This window comes from Apodemus sylvaticus, chromosome 11 (assembly GCF_947179515.1).
Source record: "Apodemus sylvaticus chromosome 11, mApoSyl1.1, whole genome shotgun sequence".
In the NCBI taxonomy this organism is placed as follows: domain Eukaryota; kingdom Metazoa; phylum Chordata; class Mammalia; order Rodentia; family Muridae; genus Apodemus; species Apodemus sylvaticus.
Genome location: NC_067482.1, coordinates 76,620,763 through 76,644,107, shown reverse-complemented (window position 1 = coordinate 76,644,107; position 23,345 = coordinate 76,620,763). Strand labels below are relative to the sequence as shown.

Sequence of the window (23,345 nt, the reverse complement as noted above, 5' to 3'; positions counted from 1 at the left end):
TGATGGTTTGTATATGCTTGGCCCAGGGAGTTGGCACTATTAGAAGATGTGGCCCTCTTGGAGTACATGTGTCACTGTGGGTGTGGGCTTAAGACCCTCATCCTTGCTGCCTGGAAGTCAGTATTGTGCTATCAGCCTTCAGATGAAGATGTAGAACTCTTAGCTCTGCCTCTACCATGCCTGCCTATGTGCTGCTGTGCTCCCACCTTGATGATAATGTACTGAAACTCTGAATCTATAAACCAGGCCCAAAATATGTCTTTTATAAGATTTGCCTTGGTCATGGTGTCTGTTCAGAGCAGTAAAACCCTAATTAAGACAGGCCTGGGCTGGAGAGATGGCTCAGTGGTTAAGAGCACTGACTGCTCTTCCAAAGACCCTGAGTTCAAATCCCAGCAACCACATGGTGGCTCACAACCATCCATAACAAGATCTGACGCCCTCTTCTGGTGTCTGAAGACAGCTACAGTGTACTTATGTATAAATAATAAATAAATCTTTAAAAAAAAAAAAAAGACAGGCTTGTAGTTGGTTTAGAGTACTTGCAAATGGGAGCAGTCCTGGGTTGGGTCCACAGCACAGGAAAAACATTAAAAACAATAATGGGTATGGTGGTACATACCTGTAAGCCTAGTGCACAGGAGACTGAGGCAGGATAGTTGCTGCAAGTTTGACAGGCTCAAGCCTTGGCTTCAGGGTAAGGGATAATCTGAAACAAACACTTTCATTCACTTCATTTTTGCTCTGTGTCTGCTGGGGATCTGAACTCAGGTTCTCATGTTTGTGTGGCAAGTACTTTACCAACAGAGCTACATTTTTCAGTTAAAATTTTACGTGTAGGGGTGTATGCCTGTGTGTATGTCAGTTCCACATGTGTGCGTTACACACAGAGGGTAGAGGAATGCTTTGTATCCCTGAGAACTTGTAGTTACAGGTGGTTGTAAACCATCATGTGAGTGGTTAGAACAGAACCCAGGTCCTCTACAAGAGCTGCCAGTGCTGCTAACAACTGAGCCATCTCTCTAAGCCTTTGCATTTCCTCATTTTAATGGTAATAGCACCCTATGTCAGATGGATAATGTATTAATGTCCTAATGAGGGTAGGCATGTGTCATAAACTGGTGTAAACACCTAATAATCATACTTAAGAATGAAAAAAGGATGGCAAGTAGTGGCCATTTTAACTGGTAATCACTATGCTCAAGGGTCTAGACTTCAGACTTTGCATTTAAGCTCATGACCTATATATAATAATTCAGCATCTTATTTGGTTCTCTGGTAAGCCTGAGTAGATTTTTTAAAAGTACATTAGTAAATGAATGAAGACACAGGCCAAAAAGTGCTAATCCTTTGCTAGAAAAGAAGAGTGGGCAGTGAGTGTCAACCAGTGTTGTACTCTTTTATTCCAGGTGCCTGTTCTCTGAGTAACTATAGTTTTCAGTATTGATTTAAAAACTGTTTTTCAGCCAGGCGGTGGTAGTGTACGTCTGTAATCCCAGCACTCTGGGGAGCAGAGGCAGGTGGATTTCTGAGTTCGAGACCAGCCTGATCTCTACAGAGTGAGTTCCAGGACAGCCAGGGCTACACAGAGAAACCCTGTCTCACAAAAACAAAAACAAACAAAAAAAAAAAAAACAAAAAAAAAACCCTGTTTTTCAGAGCTTACATGGAATGTCTGTTTCTCAAAACACTGCAAAAAGGATTGGGGGGAGGCTTCTCAAAGTTACACACAGCCTATTGGGAGATGGAGTTGGAATTGAAATTCAGTTTTTCTGACTGCAGAGTTCCAGTGCAGTTTCCTTTCTCACTACGTGTAACATACAGACTGTTAGTTTCCCCTCGATGATGACTTACACTGAGATATGAGAAGTGTTCTGCTAGTCTGTGTTTGTTTATTCCAATACAGACTTGATTTTGTAGGCATTATATTTAGAAACAGGTAGGTACAAATACAGAACTCATGCTGACTAAATTTTGTTGGGTGAGGGACATATGGTTCTGGGGTAATGTTTTGTTATTTTCTTCTTCAGTCTGTTTTATAACAAATTCAGATGATTCACATTTTTGGAACATTTATTAGTGCCAGTATTACCAATCTGAAAAGTCACATCAACATTATGGAAAGGAGCTTAGTTTAGGAAAGACATTTTCAAACAAAATTCACTTTTTAGGATTCTACATGTTTCATGGTCTTCCCCCCTTCACTATTGTCATCGTTGGTAATTTTTTTCTTGTTGTTTCACTTTGTTGGTACATTAAGAGTTTTATTCCTAGACAATTAGTTTTTTTGCTTTTTTTTTTTTTTTGAGACAGAGTGTTTCTCTGTATATATAGCCCTGGCTGTCCTGGAACTTCCTCTGTAGATCAGGCTGGCCTCGGAACTCAGAAATATGCCTGCCTCTGCCTCCCACGTGCTGGGATTACAGGCATGTGCCCCCACCGCCTGGCGACAATTAGTTCTTTTTTTTTTTTTTTTTTTTTTAAGGTTTATTATTATATGTAAGTACACTGTAGCTGTTTTCAGACACCCCAGAAGAGGGTGTCAGATCTCATTACGGATGGTTGTGAGCCACCACTTGGATTTGAACTCAGTACCTTTGGAAAAGCAGTCAGTGCTTTTAACCCACTGAGCCATCTCTCCAGCCCCCGACAATTCATGAAGTTTATTGGGATGTAAGTGCGGCAGTTCCAGTATTTGTGAGACCTGGCTCTTTTCACTGAGTAAGCAGAAAGAGGTGCTGAAGCCAAGAGTCATTGTGTCTGCAGCCAGCATGGAAAAATGTGAGCAGGAAGGTGTGCCAATTAGCAGTTCATTGCCTCTTGGCTCCCCACACACCCACTGTCGTATGTGACATTTGAGGTGCCCTCTATCAAGTTTCTCTTTTTGTCAGTAGTGGGTTTGTAGGCCTTGCAAGTGGAAAAGGCTTCTGATCCCAATTCTCTGTGCCTTCTCTAGATTTCAATAGAATTACTATGGGCAACTTCCTGACAAATTCTTTGGCTTCCCTTAAGAGTCCAGTGTTACTTTCCACAGGCCCTGGGTGCTGCTAGCACACAGAAGATGACTTCTTCCCTTCTTCCTTCCTTCCTTCTTCCTTCTCCTCCCCTCCCGGCAGGGCTTTTTTAGTTGATTCTGGCTTCAAACTTCTGGGCTTAATTGATCCTTCTATGTAGCTGGGGTTATAAGCATGTAAATAGAAGGTAGCTTTCTGATAAATTTTGCAAGGATTGGTGACACAGGCCTGTCTGTAATCTCAGGGCAGGAAGGCTGAGGCAGGTTCAAGGATAGCCTGATAAGTTTGATCTGCACCCCCAAAGGATAGTTTTCTATTTACCAGCTCGATGGTATTCAAGCAGATATCCATTCTGGGGATATAGCTGCTTGTCTCCAGTGATGTTTGAGTCCTATTTTGGCTAGGCTGGAAGGAATTACTTTTGTTCATGAGGAGCTAGGGAGATGGCTCAGTGGGCAAAATGCTTGCTGTATAAGTATGAGGACCTGGGTTCAGATCTCTAGCATGCACCAGTAGTAACTCCAGTACCGGGAGAGCCAAAACAGGCAGGTCTTGAGGGTTTTCTGGCAAGATAATCTAGCTGAAATGATGAACTCTAGGCTCAGTAATAAATCCTGTCTCAGGGCTAGCAGGGTGGTGCAGTGGCTAAAGGTACTTGCTGCCAAGACTTAACAACTTGAATTGTAAGGAAACACATGGTAGAATGATTGAACCAAGTCTTGTATGTTTTTCTCTGACCTCTACACTTTTGCCATTTCACACTTAACACAGAGAACAAAATATAAACAACAAACAAACAAATATTTTAAAAAGCTAAAAACAATAGGAATGGTACTGATAGAGGAAAACACCCAACTTCTGACCTTTGTATGTGTAGACAAGGATGAATGCATGCTCACGAATACTTGCATCCATAGGTATACATATACATACATCACACACAGAAAATACTAGGAATAATATGCATCAAATTTATCCTAGAACATTGTACCTCAGGTCTATGACTCTCTCTCTCTCTCTCTCTCTCTCTCTCTCTCTCTCTGTCTCTGTCTCTCTCTGTCTCTCAGTTTTTTGAGACAGGGTTTCTCTGTGTAGCCCTGGCTGGCCTGGAACTCAGAAAACTGCCTGTCTCTGCCCCCTAGGTGCTGGGATTAAAGGCATGCGCCACCACTGCCTGGCTCTGTTGCTTCTGTATTTACTCCTGTTTTTATTGATCCTGTTCTTGACTAAGAATCTGCTAACTCTCTTCAATTAGGTATGTGGCTCCTATTCAGATTTGTTTTATTTGAGACAGATTTCTTTGTGTAGCCTTGGATGCCCTGGAAAGTTATGTAGACTAACTAGGCTGGCTTGTAAACTCACAGAGATCCATCTGTCTTTGCCTCCTGAGTACTAGGATTAAAGGTGTATGCCACCATACCTAGGTTCTTGATTTGGCCTGTCTTTTGACTGAACACTCAATGGTGCTAAAGTCCCTGTTGACAATTATTTCTCAGCTGGGTGTGGTGGCACACACCGTTTTTTTTTCTGCATCCTAGGCCAGCCTGGTCTACAAAGCTAGCTACCCTGTCTTGAAAAACCAAAACCAAACCAAACTAAACAAAAACATTTCTCTCCTAGAGAGAACAAATTGCCATTCCTACCATGATGAAAGGGTTCAGTACAGTCATCCTGTTTGCCTTCCCTAGATACTGTACAGATGAGCTATCAGCAGTAACAGGGTCAGCTCCTCGATTGGTATGCATGTTATGTTGTTGAGCCATTCTGTTTTTCTTTTCTTTTCTTTCTTTTTTTTTTTTTTTTAAGATTTTAAAAAATTATTTTATGTATATGAGTATACTGTAGCTGTCTTCAGACACACCAGAAGAGGGCATCAGATCCCTTTACAGATGATTGTGAGCCACCATATAGTTTCTGGGAACTGAACTCAGGACCTCTGGGAGAGCAGTCTTAACCTCTGAGCCATCTTTTCAGCTGTTTTTCATTCTTGCTTCAGTTTCTGTTTATTCATACAATCACTGAGTAAGTATTGGGGGAGAAGATCAAGAAGTTCTTGGGTTATCTGACTGTAGGAAGCTTCTGTAGAGAATGCCATTTAAACACTCACATAGGACATTATTGATGCCATCCATGGCCATCCCAGCCCGTTTCTAGATCTCTTTGTCACTGGTTAATTCCATTGAGCCAAACATTACTTTTTTTTGTTTTTTTGTTTTTTTGTTTTTTTCGAGACAGGGTTTCTCTGTGTAGTCCTGGCTGTCCTGGAACTCACTCTGTAGACCAGCCTGGCCTCGAACTCAGAAATCCGCCTGCCTCTGCCTCCCAGAGTACTGGGATTACAGGCGTGCGCCACCACCTCCCAGTCAAACATTACTTATTATAGGTGAATTTGTATGGATGTTTCTTCTTTCTAGCAAAGTCTACTTTAAAAATTAGTAAGATGCAATTTTAATTTAAAAATTGTTTACATATATGAATATTTGTCAGCATGTTTGTCTGTGTACCACATGCATTGCCTGTTGCCCACAGAAGCCAGAAGGCTCTTGATTCCCTGAGACTGGAGTTATTTATGATTGTGAGACGTCATGTGGTGGGTACCAAGAGTTGAATCTAGGTTCTCTATAAAAGCTCTTTAATAGCTAAACCATCTTTGCAGTCCTGATTTTAGTTTTTCATTATGTATATATATATACATATGTGCAATACATATATATATGTGCAATGAATACAGTTGTCCAAGCAGTTCGGAACAGAGAAGCATTGTTTTTTATTTGCTTTTTGTTTTGTTTTGTTTTTTTCGAGACAGTGTTTCTCTGTGTAGCCCTGGCTGTCCTGGAACTCACTCTGTAGACCAGGCTGGCCCTTGAATTCAGAAATCCGCCTGCCTCTGCCTCCCAAGTGCTGGGATTAAAGGCATGAGCCATCACGGCCCGGCTGTATGAGAAGCGTTTTTTTAAATATACTGTTTTTAGGCTCTTGCAGAGTGAGTAGAAAGTAGGAAGCCAGTCTCTTCCCTCCCCAGAGTCCCTGGCACACACTCACCTGTCCTGTAGTTGGGATTATGTGGTATGCAGCCTTTCAGATGAATTTTTTGTTTTAGCTTAGTAATATATATTTACAATTCTGTCTTTTTCATGACTTGATAGCTTATTTCTTCATGTGGAGCCAATTTTTGTGTTCATTTACTTGAGGAATTACATTTTGATTGTTTCAGATTTTAGCAGTTATGAAAGCTGTTGTGAATATATGTGAATGGAGGCAATATACATGGGGCAGGCAAAGTACTATCCATACCCCATACACACACACACACACACACACAATCTGCATGGGTTTTCATGTATATGTAAACTTTAGGGTTTTTTTTTTGTGTGTGTGTGTGTTTTTGGGGGAGGTTGGTGTTTTTGTTTTTGTTTTGTTTTTTTGTTTTTGGTTTTGTTTTGTTTTGTTGTTTTTTTGGGGGGGGTTATTTTGGATTTGGGTTGTTTTTTTTTTTTTTTCGATACAGGGTTTCTCTGTGTAGCCCTGGCTGTCCTGGGACTCACTCTGTAGACCAGGCTGGCCTCCAACTCAGAAATCCACCTGCCTCTGCCTCCCAGAGTGCTGGGATTACAGGCATGCGCCACCACCGACCAGCTTTCAGTTTATTTTATAAGTACTAAAGAACATAGTTGTTGGATCTAGTGGTTACAGTTGGGTTTATTTTGTAAGACTTCAAAACTGTCTTTTCAAATGGCTGTGCCATTTTGCATGTTTACTAGTATTTGGTAGTATTCTGGATTTTTTAGTGATACTTGTGCGTTTTTATAGAAGAGATTAAGTGGCTTCTTTTGGAGGTGGGGTAAACATCTCTGGACTGTTGGACATTGTTTACATGTAGTAATATGAAAATGCAGTCAAGATGAGGATGAGGGGCCTGAAGAGATGGCTCAGTAGTTAAGAGGACCCAAGTCGATACCCATGTCAGATCAATCATAGCTAACCTGGAACAAGCTCTAGAGTTATCAGATGCCTCTGGCCTCTTTGGGCATCTGTAGCTACATGCACATGCCCACACACAATACACATTTAAAGTTATACAAATCTTTTTTTTTTTTAAAGGAAGATGAGATAGGAACAGCATGTTTGTGTTCTAAAGGAAAGAAGGGAAAGCTTATGCCTTTTAAAAGTTGGGGGGAGAAGAGTCTTTGGGTCATGATGGGGATGTGACTGACACATACCTGGTGAGGAGGTAGTTGGTTGGTAGTGGCCAGAGAAGAGCAGGTAAAAGAAGATGAGTGGGCTGGGACTTTGGGAAACACAGTCCCAAATAGTTTCCTAAACAGCATGTTAGCCCTTTACATGCCCTTTATTTAGGAGTCTGCAGTGCACTCATGTTTCTGTTCTCCTTCAAGTGTCTTGATGTGGGAACTCCCAGGCTACTTGCTCTACTGCCTTCCTTCCCAGGTACTCCTGCATGCTTAGAGCCTTAGTAGTTACTTGTTCCCTGTGATGAAAGTTCCTGGATCTTCTTGCATTTTGAATCTATGGACCATAAAGTTTTTCACCCACCAAGTTCTGTCTGTGGTCACCGTTTTCAGAGAACATGGATTAGCCTCTGATGTGGATGTCCTGACCAGGAGATCACAGTGATGGTGGTGAAAGTAGTGCCCGTGGGTGACTTGCAACTTGCAGGTTTTCCAGGCAGCAGAAACCCGAAATATTTTCAGATGTTTGCTGTGCTATCAGATAATAAGAGTAGAGGTATTGGCCGGGCAGTGGTGGTGCACGCACTTGGGAGGCAGAGACAGGCAAATTTCTGAGTTCGAGGCCAGGTCTACAGAGTGAGTTCCAGGACAGCCAGGGCTATACAGGGAAGCCCTGTCTCGAAAAACCAACCAACCAACCAAACAAACAAATAAATAAATAAATGGTACTGTACCTGTCCCAAGGATACTGAGATGATTTTCTTCTGGATAAATTCAATCAGGTCAAACAGTAAGAGACTTCAAATGAAGTAGTTACATGTATAGAGGGAACCAAATGTTAGTAACAATTACATACATAGAAACTTTTTTTAAGTACTCATTCTAGCTATAAAAGCTATATAAATCCTAGCTGCTTGGAAGGGTGAGCCAGCCAGGACAACTTAGTGAGACCTTATTTTAAAAGGGGTTGGTGCATTTAAACCCAGAATTGGGAGCTAGGTTGATTTTTGTGAACTACATAGTTCCAGGACAGCGAAGGATACCTAGACGAAGGGATGGGAGGAAGAAGGAAAGAAGGAAGGAAGGAAGATAAGGAAAGAAAGAGGGTTGAGCATTTGCCTAGTTAATGTGTCAGGTTCTGGGTTTGATTACTGGTACTTCAAAAGAGAGGGAGAGAGGGAAACCAGGGATGATGGCATGTGTCTATTATCCTGATATTCAGGAAGCAGAGGAGGATGAGGTGTTCAAAGCCAATCTTAGCTCTGTGAGACATTGTCTTAAAAATAAAACAACACACAAAAAGAAAAATGGGTGCTAAAATAATACATTTTAAATCAATAATCAGTATTAAGTAAATTATATTGAGTTTCCAGAGCAACCTTGAAATCTATAAATTGCTGTGTATTTTATAAAATTGCATTTATAGCAGAAATGGTCTGTTATAAAACTTTTTAAGTTTTTAAACTAATTTTGTAGCTAAATTCTTGATTCTGTTACCTGGTTGGTTTTTTTTTTTTTTTTTTTTTTTTTTTTTTTAAAGTATGGGATGATTCAGTTTCATTTTAGTAATTATTTCCTAAGCAGTACCTCTTGCTCGAAGAAACGACTTGTGCTTGAGTTCTGGGGACAAAAGTGAGTAAGGTGCAGGCAGGTATGCATAACATGAGGTAAACTGTAAGGCAAGACTATACATTCTGATATTACTGTACATGTTAGTCCCTTCAGTGGGGCTAGGGTTCTTTACAGTTCTAAAAACACTGAATGTCCAGTGAGAAGATAGACAGGCAAAGCATACTTTGTATTATGATAAATGTGTCTATATAAAGTTGTAGTAATTAGCTACTGGAAGCATGTATTAAAGTGAGGAGTGAGCTGGAGAGATGGTTCAGCAGTTAAGAGCACTGACTGCTCTTATGAAGGTCCTGATTTTAAATCCCAGCAACCACATGGTGGCTCACAGCTATCGGTAATGAGATCTGACGCCCTCTTCTGGTGTGTCTGAAGACAGCTACCAGTGTACTTACATATAATAATAAATAAATCTTTGGGCCAGAGCAATCGGTGCTGGAGCAGGGCTGAAGCGAACAATGGCTGAAGCAAACTGGGGTGGAGCGAACAGAGGTCCTAAGTTCAATTCCCAGCAACCACATGGTGGCTTACACACATACTATGACATACATGTGGTACACCCATGCACATATAAATAAATGTTAAAATTTTATTTTTAAGCAAAGTGAAAGCCATAGTCAATAGAAACTATGGAATAGAAATGTGGAACTGTCAATTTTAACCAGGTAATTAACTGTTAAAGGGGTATTCCAACTATCTGAGGGTCTCATATGTCTTGTATTGCCTTGCTGAGGATTCATCTATTTTAGAAAACCGAGTCCCAGGAGGGATTTGAAGTAGTAGCTGTTATGATTATATGCAGTGTGAGCTGGCCCTGTGCATTTGGAGGTGAAGTGGGGGAAAGAGATCTAAGGATTAGTGTGGATGGGGTACATATGTTGATGTAGCCTTTCCTAAGCTTTCATAGTTTGCCACGCTCATTTGGGAAGATATTTATATAGTGAACATCCACCAATATGAACTATGTTCTGTATCACTGGAAAACTCATTAGTTAAGTGTATAAGATTTAAAATTATATTAAGGCTCTTATAGGCTTAGACTATTCCAACCTACTTTAATAAGGATTCTCAAAGCCTTTGATTCCCCCTTCGAGCCCTACTGTCCAAAGGTAGGGGAGGAAAGATGGTAAATAGGACAAGGGAATGTGGACCTGTTTAGAAGTAGTTCTTTGGGGATATTCCAATCTCCATTGTCAGGATACCAACAGTCCAGGTCAAAGTGTCACCAAACACTAATCAGCACCACTGACATGATCCAGCAGAAACAGCCAGGCCTCCACAGAATTGGTACAAGTCGTTGGGAATGACCAGAACCAGTAGGAACACGAGGAGAAGTTCTCTGCCATGCTTCTTTCAAGGAAGTGAAGATCAGCAACAAGCAATGCAGGTGTGCTATCACTGTCTGTTGAGACCTACTTACACTCTTTCCAAACATTACGTGCCCTGAAGAGTCTTGATTCAGCAAAAGATCACGAGTCTACTTCAGCAAGACATCACATAAGTCTGAGTCACATGACACAACCAGAAATGTACACTTCAGGCTCTTTTTTGATAGCTGAATTATATTAGAACTCAGTAGTAGATATATAGAGTGCCCCAAAATTAAGAAACTTAACAAAAGAACATTAACAAAGTATGTGTTAAAGAGGAAATCAAAAGTGAAATTTGGCCAGGTGTGGTGGTATATGTTTTTAATCTCAGCACTCAGGAGGCAAAGGTAGGTGAGTGGATCTTTGTGTGTTTGAGGCCAACCTGGTCTACATAGAAAGATCCAATCCAGGAAAAATGAAAGCGAACACAAAAGGTGAAATTTAAAATTATTATAAATTAAATGAGAGTTAAAAACATCAAAATTGGTTAAGAATAGCAAAATTAGAGCACAGATGGAAATATATATGACTAACAACTTGGATTATTTAAGAGGAAGAACTTTAATGATCTAAGTTTCCACCTTAGCAAAGTAGAAAATGTAGTCATTTATATTTGAAATTACTAGAAAATGAAAATAGCATATATATATAACAGTAATAAAACAGAAACTTGCTACAGAAACTCATAGAATCAAAAGCTAATTCTTTTTAAGAATCAGACTTACAAACTTCAAGCTGGGTCCAAGATTTGGATACTGGACCACAGAAGATTAATGTATATACTCAAGCACAAGGAGAGATATACATATTTATGTTTGTGGATACTTGTGTGTGGATACACATGTGCATGTGGAAGTCAAACTGGATGTCAGGAATCATTCTCAGTAGCTGCTCTACCTTATTTGTTGTTGGTGCAGGGTCTTTCAGTCAAATCCAGATCCCCTGTTTCTGTCTTCATGGAATTACAGGTGTGCCACCACATCCACCCAATATTTGCATGGATTTCTGGGGATCCATATTCCGGTCTATGTACTTGAATAACAAGTGCTTATACATTGAGCCATCTCCTTAGTCCTTAGATCTGTGGCTTTCCAATCATTTATACTCATGGTGCCCAATTATATATGCAACTGAATTCCATCTTCCAGAGTGTCTTACTCTGGAATACAAACTTTACATTAGCTGTCGCTGACCTTTGGCTCTTTATACTGGCCTAACCTATCCTGTCACTTGGGATTCTCCTATTGTATTTAGTCATTGACTCTTTAGACTCCTATGGATCCTACCTTGTTCTCTATTGTTATTACAAGTATAAGCTACCTCTTCTTTACGCAGAACTGCCTGTAGCAACATTTCTATGTCATTGTCTATAGAGTTTATTTTCTTTTTTGGTTATTTTTCGAGACAGGGTTTCTCTGTATAGCCCTGGCTGTCCTGGAACTCACTCTGTAGACCAGGCTAGTCTCAAACTCAGAAATTCGCCTGCCTCTGCCTCCCAAGTGCTGGGATTAAAGGCATGCACCACGAGTTTATTTTCATACAGTAAAAAAAAAAATTTAAGATGGATATGGGGTCATGCTTTCTCTTGTGTGAGAACCAGAAGTTGAGTGACATGTCCTTTCTGACTATGCCCACCCGCTAGAGAAGCTTTAGATCCTTGCCTATGTTTGTGCTAGCATAAGCATATTCAGATGTGTGTGCTCTTTCAGCATGCTTTGTTTCTCTTTCAGGTCTACAAGTAGTTTTCTTTAGGTCTCTGCTTTGTTTTATTTCTACATTATTTAGTAGTTCAAACCTGTAATCTCAGCTACTTGGGAGACTAAGGTAGGGGGATTGACAGAGCCCAGGATTTTGAGGCCAGTCTGAGTAATACAGAAAGATACCATCTCAAAAACAAAAACAAAGGCTAAGAACCCACAGCCTGTGGCTCTGAGCCTACCTGTTCAATGCCCTTTAGAAGAACAGGGCCTCTGTTCTTTGCATTTTATTCTAGTCTCTCCTAAAAGATGGCTCAGAGTAGAAATTTCAAATGTGTAGAGATGTGTCTTTTTTAGAGCTGTTCCTGACCCATCTTGTCTCAGGCCTCACTTCTGGCTCATCATCACCATCATCACCATCATCACCATCATCACCACCATCATCATCATCATCATCATCATCATCAGCTTTTCTGCAGCCTGGGGCTGGTGCTCTCCCTAGCTCTTCTTTCTTCAGCTCCTGTTCTCTTTGTGCTTGTTCTCCTACAGTTAAGTACAGGTAACATCTCTGCAAGTATTTTCCTGACGGAGGCCTTCATTGTAATCTGAATGAAGGAACATTCTTCCAGCACCAGCACTCTATCAATTGCTCCTAAGATATATTTTTTACTAACAATTTTTTTATTTGTCCATTTGTTTGTTTTTAAGAAAGGATCTAGCCCAGGCTGGCCTAGAACATTTCTGCCTTAGTCTCAGAGTGTTAGGATTGCAGCTAGTAGTCTAAGCTCTGATGAGCTGTTTTTGCTTTGGTAAACTCTTCTAGACAGTGAATAAGTAAAAACTTACTACTGTGCCTTGGTGCCTAGTGAGTACAGGTTGAGCATCTCTGATCCAAAAAGTCCAAGATTTGAAATACTACCAAGTTCAAACCATGTCAGGTATCAACATGAGACTAATAGAGAAAGATCCATCACTAGATCCCATGTAGTGGTTACAGACACAGTGCTGATGCACTTAAAATATTTATGAAGTGACACTGGCTTCTGTGTAAGGTTCATCTGAAACTGAAAATTTTCATAGTCATAAATTTTGGGCCCATCCCAAAATTATTTTAATATATATTCAAATATCCTAGAATCTGAATAAAGCTGAAATCTTAAAGTACTTTTGGACCCATGTATTTGGTGGTGAATGAGTGGGTGTCTTTTGTCAGTTTTGGATGTCATATTTGATTACATTTCTGGCCTGGCTTTTGGTAGGTACACTTGTGCCCAGCATATGCATGTATAACCTATGACCACTGACTGTTCTGATGGTTGTGGTTATTCTGTCTGTGACAAGAAAAAGACAGTCTTAAGTGAGGTGAGTTTTGAAATTCTCATGATGTTGACATCCCAGGATTCTTTGTATGGAAAAAGATGAATACTCTTGTGCTGTTTTGCTCATTTGTTTGTTCTTTGGTGGGGATCTGGGCAGAAGAGTTTATAGGCTATACTGGGGACGCTCCTCACCCTGTCACACACTGAGATGACTTTATGGGTATAATGGGCTCATACTGTTTCAGCCATTATCAGAATATATAAATGTGAAAGACTTTCCCTCACTCATTAGTTATTTATTCAGTCCCAGATTTTATCCCTAGTACCTCTGTGTAGCCTGGGGCCCACTTGGTAGCTCTGGTTGTTGCTGATCAGTTGTGTGTGTTAGTGCACATTCATAGTCTGGTTGAATGTCAATGATAGTCTAAGGAGAGACATGAGAGTAAGGGAAGATCTGAAGAGCTGGTTTGGCAAAGATAGCTGAACACTAGAGAGGAATGAGATGTTCTTCCTTCTCGTCTGATGGCTGTGATAGGAGATGCTGAAGAGGGGTCTCCTGTCTTCCTTTGCTGGGTGCTGAATCAGCAAAGGCTGGGTGCAGCCAGCTCCTGCAAGGTCACACCTGCTTTCTGGGGTTGCCCCAATACTGCAGGCATCCCTCAGTGAGTGGACAGTAATGCTATAGGAGAACCCATTTTAGTTATCTGCTTTGAGTTAGTCTTATCCCTACTTGGTGGTCTTGGTACTTTATCTGTTTCCAAACCTATGACCCTTAGCTTTTTCCAGAGGATCTTTTGCTTTAGGCCTCTCTTCCTACATTTACCCCATAGTTTAGAAAAAGCACCTGTTGAAATTAGGCTGTGAATTCAGCAATATGTTTGGGAATTTGGGTCCTGGGTATGCAGCTGCCATGAGATTGTTTTCTTGAGTTTCAACCTGGGATGGCCTTCTTCAGAGATACTTTTAAGCCAGAGCTGCTTCCTTGGTACAAGACCTTGTATGTAAATGCATCTGGTATGATGTTTCATGCCTAGTTGAGATCTGAAGATCCTGGTGGGTTTTCCTAGCCAAAGTAATGCAAAAGTCTAGGTGAAAGGCGAAGTGCTTCTTAATGATGTTCTTATTTTATTTGAAATATCATCAGTTTCTAGAGTATGAGGTTCAGCTTCATATGTTTTCTAGTTAATATTTTTCTATATAAATATACATATGTATAATATATATGTGTATTTAATAATCTTGGCTTCCTGGCTCAGGTTTTGAACATAGAATTTTTTTTCTGTTCCAGACTCCTTTTAGTTTTGGCATGAATCATAGGACACCACCCTACCCCGCTGGGGATTATTGTCTTCTATGCAGAAGTGAACGGAAAGACTCTTCATTCTTAGAGAGTGGAGTTAAGACTGCGAGCAAATTGGCCCTTTCCATGGCTCCCAAGGGCAACAGCGTGCTGCACCTGCCGCTGTGGGTATGCCCAGACTGCCGGAGGACTGTGGAGAAGGAAGAGAGGCACAGCGGTCTTGACCAGCCGGTGAGTGGCTGCAGCTTCAGTGGGCTTCTTGCTTCTCTCTTGTGGGTGGTGGGCTAACTGACAATGGAAGGAAGGGATTTCCATCTGTCATCAGAACACTTCCTTCCACATTATCTTTTGACTGGTGCCAGCAGGGATGTCTCTCCTGGCCTTTGCTGGCCACACCAGCACTAGGTGGAGAACATCTACTTCCTTATTTGCACAATCAGCAAGCTGGTCACTAGTTTGGTGCATTTTGGCTTTTTCTTCTGACCTCAGGGTTTCTTTAGTCATAAAGTTTCCTGAAAAGCCAGTTAGACATTCATGTGTTTAGTTCTAGATAGTCCCGAGTACTGGTAAATATCTGAAAATAATTTCTGTAAGGCACTTTGGAAGCCTGACCTTCACTCCTTGATTCCAGACCTTCCCTTACCGGAGACTATTAGGCTTGATCTACGCTTTGGCATAGTTTAGTCTTAGCGACCGCTGTTCCCATTAGGCTTTCTTATCTCTATTTGTGTTCTAGGAGATGGCTTTTTCAACCATACCCATATTCAAGGCTCTTCTCGTCTTTTTTATTATTTTATTTTTCTTCTTTTCTTTTGACCGCTGAATGCAAGAAGTTGTTTTCTGAGTGACTTCTCTTCTGATCTCTTGTTCTTGTGGCCAGTAACAGGCAACCATTCCTGCCTTCTGTTTTTAGATTAGTCCCAGTGGAGTTTTGAGAAGGATTTGTCTGTAGTATGAATGGCTTTCCACCTCCAAGGCCTAGGCCTCTTCATCTTTGGCCATTCAGCTGGCCGAAGACACCCCCCCCCCCCCTTCAATGCCATTGTAGGTGGCAAAGTTTTAGTAACTAAGTCTGGGGTTTCAGTGCTGATCAGACTAGAATTTAGTGTTTCTCTCAGCCCCTTCCCACAAGCCCTGTTTCCTGTTTTGTCTTTCTTCCCTAGCTCTATCTCTGACTTAATACTTCACTTACACGATGTGTCTTCTTTACTGGAGAGTAAACTCCATTAACACAGTTATTTTTGTGTATGTTTTAACCAAGAGCAGTTGACCTGATGTATCTGGTACTCATTTGCATGAATGAACAAGCAAAGGAATAAGAAAAGCTCCTGTAATCGCTTCACCAAAGATAATAATTAGAGCATAATTAGTCTGAAAGTTTCTTTTCAGATTTTTTTCTTTCAGTTTCATAGAAGTATATATTAAATTTTGATCATTTCACCTTCCTCCAGTTACCTTCCCTTATTCTTTCCCTCTTGCTCCAAAAACCTTCACAAGTGCCCTCCCACTTTCATGTTTTTTTTTTTTTCTTCATGTTTTGTTTTGTTTTTTTCCTTTCTGTGAACCAGGGTTTTGATTAGGGTTATTGGCATGAGTGTTGGAAGTGGGGCTTATTTATCGGAGCATAGGTTACTTAACAGTGGCTTTACCACTGAAGAAAATGATACCCCATCCCAGAAACATTAATAATAGATAGCTCTTCAGGGATAGATAAAAGCCTCATGAGCCCTTCCCAATCCACCTGTGCAGGTATCCCTTTTCATATTCTCCCTTCCCCATTATATATATTTTTCTCCTTTTAAAATTGTGTGTGTGTGTTTGTGTGCACGCGTGCATGCACTTATATACACATGCATGTGCATTCGTAGGCTTTTGGGTTTCCATATTTGTATTGCTTTGGGAAAACTACCATGTTTTTGTACCAAGTCTACCTGGATGTCCTTTCTCCAAGTTGCTGCACTACTCTGGCATCGGTGGCTCCCACAAGAGGGTGAGGGAGCAGAACATACAAATAGCAATCCACAACAGGGGAGGTTATCTTTTTCCAGCCCTCCTGACATGTAGTGTCCTTTAGAGTTCATAAAATGAGTTGTGTCTTTGTTTTGCGGAGAATTTATGTGGAACTGGCATTTTCATTTCTTCCTTTACTATCATTCTTGCTTATGTTCCCCCCACTCTGTTTGGTTAAATACCAGGCAGTGACTAGAGAGCACATGTCCGATGCTGTTACCCGTCAGTGACTTTGGGAGGCTGAATCCTTATATTTACTCATTCTGGGGGTACCAAACAATACCTTGCCTCACACTGGAGAGGTTGAGAAGCCCACTAGTTGTTCTACCCACAGGGTGAATGTCTCCAGTCTAAGTTTGTTGCTATAGTCCTAGAGAATTCCTGGAGAGCTACTGATCTTCAGTTAGTGCTGGAATCCTGAATAAATTGGTTCTATTACTGCTAAAGGAACACATCACTTAAAATCTCTTATTCTCTATGTATTTTTCTTCTTCTTCTTCTTCTTCTTCTTCTTCTTCTTCTTCTTCTTCTTCTTCTTCTTCTTCTTCTTCTTCCTCTTCCTCTTCCTCTTCCTCTTCCTCTTCCTCTTCCTCCTCCTTCTTTTTTTTTTTTAAAGTTCCCAGTTTTGTTCTACATGGTGTCAGGATGTATAATGAATGAGCCATTGAGAGTAGGGGCAAGATATTTAAGGTTGGTCTTCCTACTTCAAATGATCTGATTAAGAAAGTTCCTCATAGGAGTGCCCAACAGTTTGTGTTTTAGTTGGTTTGAAATGCAGTCAAGATGACAGTCATGAATAGGCAGCACATTCCAGATAGCATTTCTTCTGTAGCCACTCATTTCTAGCCCATTCATGTTTTGTGTATATTGTGCCCAGAAAGCTAAAAGATTTATTTATTTACTTACTTACTTATTTATTTGTTACTTACTTCTCTTTGTAGTCCTGGCTGTCTTGGAACTTACTCTGTAGACCAGATTAGCCTTGAATTTAGAGATCTTCTTGTCTTTGTCTCCCAAGTGCTGGGATTAAAGGCATGTGCTCAAAAGGCAACTTTAACATTTTTTTTTTACTACATTTTTTAAATTTATTGTATGTATGTGTGTATGTGTTGGACTCATGCCGTGGTCTGAGAACAGCTTATAGGAGTTGGTTTGCCATGTGGATTCTAACAATTGAACTCAGGTTGTCAGGCTTGGCAGCAAGTTCTTTTACTCACTGAGCCATCTCACAGGTGCAGCCCTCTTGCACATTTTAAAGTGTGCTGTCTATTACTGTCTCCAGCCTGGGCATTGGGCCAGCTGAGCTTTCTGCTCTTCTCTTGCTGTGTTGATTTTATTGTGATGTGTATGGCTAGAAATTATGGTATATATTAGTTATTCTGCATTCAGTTAGCAGCACTTGCTAATTCTGACCCATGGTTGAGTTTTATAAATGTTGCATATGTGTCTGACCTGGGTAGAAGGCTCTGTGTGTATCCATTACTACAGCTGTTTCTGAGCTGTGTACCAAACCATTCTCCAGTCTTGATTTTTGTATGTGTGCTTAATCTATAATATCTGGGTGAGAGCACTTAAAATCTCTTATTCTCTGTGTATTGTTGGGTTTTTTTTTTGTTTTTTAAATAAATATGATTTCATAATGTATACTGACTGAGCCTGTTGAAGTTACTTATACATTTTTTTTTCATTATTGTGCGGAAGCCTCATGGAGGCACCTTCCTTAAGGGTGACTTTTCATGCTGATTTATAACTTTTCTTCCCTCTTCTTGGCTTCTCCCCTCCTTCCTATATCCTTTGTTCTATCTCTAGGTAGTGTTTTATGTTTTCTCGTTATGCACTCAATAGAAAGGTAGATTTTTGGGGTGTGGTAGTATACACCTTTAATACCATCTGTCTTGAGACAGCCTAGTAGCCGAGTTGGAGACCAACCTGGTCTATATAATGAAGTCCAGTCTAGCTAGACCCTAGTAAGGCTTTGTCTCATAAAAGGAAAGAAGGGAGGGAGGGAGGTAGTTGGGTGGGCAGGCTTATTTGGATTTTCTAGGTTTGTTCTTACTGGTGAGTTAGGCATAGTTGCTTCCTGTGGTTGTGGATGTGTTTGGTATTGACTCTTAGCACAGAGAAATTAAGAGCTGCCCCTCAGCTTAGGTCCTGTTGTGGCTCTAACGCTTAGGATTGCCTTCCTGCCAAGCTGTTGATCACCTTCTGGCCTCTGTTAGTAATAGCACTGAAACATCTAAATCTAGACACTGTAGTTTGATTTTTTTTCCAAATGTTTAAAATTTATAACCATAACCATATAGTATTTATTCATTCATTGTAATTGAGCTTTGTTGCTGTGTACCAGTCACCTATATGAATATAATACATTTGAGCTTCCAAATTTTGCTGTTAAAGATTTTTCTTTTGGATCACAGTAATAAATACTTTTCTCTGTAGATGGATGGAAGGAGTTCCTGAGGTATAAAGTATTTATAAAAACAGCTTGAGCCGGGCGGTGGTGGCGCATGCCTATAATCCCAGCACTCTGGGAGGCAGAGGCAGAGGCAGGTAGATTTCTGAGTTTGAGGCCAGCCTGGTCTACAGAGTGAGTTCCAGGACAGCCAGGACCACACAGAGAAACCCTGTCTCGGAAAAAAACCAAATCCAAAAAACCAAACCAAATCAAACAAACAAACAAAAAAACCAAAAAAAAAAAAAAAACCAGCTTGATTGCCTGTAAAATTGAATATTATGTTTTCATAAGCAAAAATATTTGAGTGATCAGAATGGCAAAATTTGCATGTTTTGGAGCTCTCTTTCTCTCTAAGTTGTCTTCTGTATGCTGGTTCCTCTTTTGATTGAAGTGCATGAAAAAAATATGCTAGTGACCTTTTCATGGGTTTTAAGTACCCTAGGCTTCATCAGACTACAAGATGATTTAGTGATTAAGAGTTCTCTTCTACTCACCCCCTCCAATAAAAATCCTTAAACATTTATTCTTTCTAAAAATTCTTTTAAATCACTGTTATTACTAATAATAAATTCTTTAGAATTGTATTTGTAGCTGGGTATGATGGCACATGTCTTTAAACCCAGTGCTTGAGAGGAAGAAGCAGGCAGCTCTCTGAGTTTAAGGCCATCCTGGTCTAAATAATAGTTCTAAGCCAACCACAGTTACATAGTAAAATCCATTCTCAAAATAATAATATAAATACATGAATATTAAAATAAATAGAATTGTAGTAAGCAACCTTTGTGTGTGTGTGTCTGTGTGTGTCTGTGTCTGTCTGTTTGAGACAGGGTCTTTCTATGTAGTTCTAAGTCTGGCTATCTTGGAACTCATTATGTAGAACAGACTGGCCTTTTAACTCTGAGATCCACCTGCCTCTGTCTCCTGAGTGCTAGAATTAAAGGCATATGCCATCACTCTCAGACTGTAAGCAAACTTGGTTGATGTTTGACTTCCTACACTCAGCTGCTGGGCTCTTCCATACTACCCTACCTACCTTGAACAAAAGGATTGTCAGATAGCTGGACTGGCCTTACACCAGCAGTAGCTGTTTTGAACACTCCAAAGATGTCTTGAAAAAAACTAATAATATATTGTAGCTTACTGGCTGTCTGTACAGTCTGAAGGCACAGCTTCAGCCAGTGCTGTGTAAAAAAATTAGGCTAGGAAAGTTAGTTTTCTAGGATCAAACAGTTAAGATGAGGCATTGTCAGGTTCCAAACCACAGTATTTTTGTTTCACAGCCCATGCCCTTAACCATTGTGTTCTCTGCTTGTATGTTGTTTGTAATGACTGAATACCTTTACTAAAATATTTGAAGTACCTATACCAGAGAGTGGACGTACATTAGCTTTTTGGCACTATATATATAGGAAAGAAACAAAAAAGGGTAAGTTAGTAGGAAAGAACTGAAATACAGTAATGAAACACTCTTGGAAGAAGCTTAAAAATATTTTAGAATTTTATAACTCATACTGTAGTAAAAATATAAACATGGTGAAATAAAAGGGACAGAGACTAAAGAGGTAGGCACAAATTAAGATTATGATTAATGTGAGTTTCTTTTCCTTAGACTTTTGTGTGTATACATACGTTCATGCATATAGAGGTCATAGATTGACTTTGTCTTTTCTAGTTGCTCTTCCCTTTACTTTTTGATAGTTTACTTTTTGAGACCTTTTTAAAAATAATGTATGATCTGTGTATTTCACATAATAATTTACTCAAAACCTCAGGGTCTCTCATAGAACCTGAAGCTCACTCATTTGCCTAGATTTGGTCAGTCCATCCCAATGTACTCTTTCCTATCACTGCAGCTCCAGTAATAGGATTACAGCATGTACCACTGCTCTTGGCTTTTTATGTTGTGGGGGCATTGTATGGGATAGAACTCAGGATCTGATGCTTATTATAACAAGCAGTTTACTGACTAAGCCTTTTCCCTTTTGTCAGAATTCATAATCTTTAGTATGAGCACTAAAGTTCTTTCTATCTATCTATCTATCTATCTATCTATCTATCTATCATCTCCTTGAGGATGCTATATGTTGTTTATAAAGTAGAAGAGGAACACATAAATCTCTTTTCTTTTCTTTTCTTTTCTTTTCTTTTCTTTTCCCTTCTCTCCTCTCCCTCTCCCTCTCCCTCTCCCCCTCCCCTCCCCTCTCCCCTCCCCTCCCCCCTCCCCCCTCCCCCTCCCTGTTTTCTTTTCTTTTCTTTTCCAAGACAGGATTTCTCTGTGTAGCTCTGGCTGTCCTGGAACTCACTCTGTAGACTGGGTTGGCCTCGAACTCAGAAATCCACCTGCCTCTGCCTCCCAAGTGCTGGGTTACAGGCGTGTGCCACCAGTGCCCGGCTATTTTCATTTTTAAATTTGCCCCAAAGTTACTTAGGGCAAGTTGACGTCAAAAAATCAGATTCTGAAAGGGAAAGAACTTTTTCAACTGGGAGAAAATGATAATCTTGACCTTCACTCATGCAGCATTAGGCCAGCTGTTGGCTTGGTTTTGGTCTTTTTTTTGCCAAGATGAAGTTTTGCTGTTTCAGAATTTGCTTTATTGAATTTATGTTTTCCTCTTGACATAGCCGTTTCAGTGATAGTCCATGATCTGTGTCGCGGCAGATGGGAAAGCAGGGTGCTGGAATAATAGCTGAGAGCTTACATTCTTACCTTCAAGATTGAGTCAGAGAGACTAATTGTGGTTTTTTTGTTTTTCTTTTTTAGCATCACTTAAACCTGCCATCACCCCAAGGAGAGGTAGGTTCTGCTTATCTCACTTGTTCCTCTTGGCCCTTGCTATCCTCATTTTGTTGGCAGTTTGATTGCCTAAACCGCATCAGAATGCATTGGAAGGCTTATCTAGCCCAAACCTCCAAACTCTTGTACATTCCTTACATAAACCAGCTCTGAAGCCTATGAATCAGAGTCAGGTTTATCATAGAAATGATCCTGCTTTTCTTGTTCATCGTGTTAATAAAGTGCCTGATGGAAACAGCTTGAGGTCAGAGGTTTATTTGGGTCTGCAGCTTGAACGTACAGTTTATTGTCGTGGAGAAGATAGGGTGGCAGAAGCAGTAATCTATGGTGATGGAAGCTTACCATGCATCTTTGAAGGGACTAGGAAGCCGGTTGTTGCAAATTTCACATTGCCTACTGAATAGAAAATAATCATCATATTTTGAAAAATTGTGTCCAGTTTGAACAGAATATAATGACCTGAGTTTCAGCCTAAATAAGTACTATAAACTACCACATTCAGGGATTTAACATGTAGTTACTGTTATCTTATTTATCGTTTATCACTGGAAAATGTCACTTTAGTTGTGGTTGATGTGCCAGCTGTCACTGTAGGTATTTGTGCATGATATGAGCAGGCGTACCCACTTTCTGTTGCAGCGTTAAAGATAAAAACTCCAGAAAGTAAGAATCAAGATTTCAGATAGCACTTAGTAAGAAAAGAGATTAATTAACCATGGTTGGTGTACCAAGCAGAACTTGGCCAGCAGTCAGGCACGCCATCAATAAATAGTAAATCTTAACATAGGGAGAAACTAAACAGTGTCAGGAGATCATCAGATACTCAGATCTTTGAGGTGATCCCTGAACAACATAATGGTAACTGACAAGAGTGATCAAAGCTGTGGAACTGAAGAAATCAATTTGGAGAGGATGTTGTTATGACCCATTGAAGAATAGAGGTTCCTCAGTGCTACAGGCCCAGTTGGGTGTTAGCAAAATTTACTTCCCTGGAGAGAGCATATCTTCCAGTCTCTATTTCTTTAATGACAAAGATGCTTGGTATTATGAGTAAGGGAGGAAATATGCAGGGAACTTTGAGGTCCCTTCAGTGTTCTTCTACCATCCTCTGCCCACACTTTGAACATTTGACCTGTTACTTACACAGTTGACATATGTCTATTCATCATAGAGTGTGGCAAAGTTGGATATTGAACTGAGGTAAAAATATGAATAAATTAACAAAACCACCAAAAATGGCTTGCTTGTTGTGTCTGGGTAGGGGATCTTTTTGTCTGCGACCTGTGTTATAGAACTTCATCAGGCCATCAGAAGGCATGCCAAGGTTATTGGGTGAGCACTATAGACAGAAGAATAAGTACAGTGACACAGAAACAGAACTTTGTCCCAGACAAGTTGGAAGGCTTTGATAAAAAGCAAGGAATGTATTCCAAAGTAATACAGAAATGAACAGATTTTAGGCAGGGGAGCTCATGGACTCTCTTTGGCTGCTGTTTGAGAGTGGGTAAGAGCAAGTGGAGGCCAGTAGAGAGCCTGGCAGTCACCAGGTGAGAGGTGACAGACTTACACT

At 40.3% G+C, this 23,345-nt stretch overlaps 1 protein-coding gene and 1 pseudogene across 6 annotated transcripts in view; one reads left to right on the top strand and one right to left on the bottom strand.

The window, feature by feature from the left end:
• The window catches only part of Fam193a (family with sequence similarity 193 member A), a 120,595-nt gene that overhangs the window by 31,937 nt on the left and 65,313 nt on the right, over positions 1-23,345 (top strand). For 5 of the 6 annotated variants that reach the window (XR_007980216.1, XR_007980217.1, XR_007980215.1 and 2 more), the window contains exons 2-3: positions 14,505-14,747; positions 21,743-21,775. Coding sequence is in view for 1 of the 6 variants with exons in the window: in XM_052198961.1 (XP_052054921.1) it covers positions 14,505-14,747; positions 21,743-21,775 (276 nt within the window). In the remaining 5 variants the exon portion in view is untranslated. The remainder of the gene's footprint in view (positions 1-14,504; positions 14,748-21,742; positions 21,776-23,345) is intronic. The other variant, XR_007980218.1, reaches the window with a different exon arrangement.
• Positions 1,066-1,163, bottom strand: LOC127696937 (uncharacterized; annotated as a pseudogene).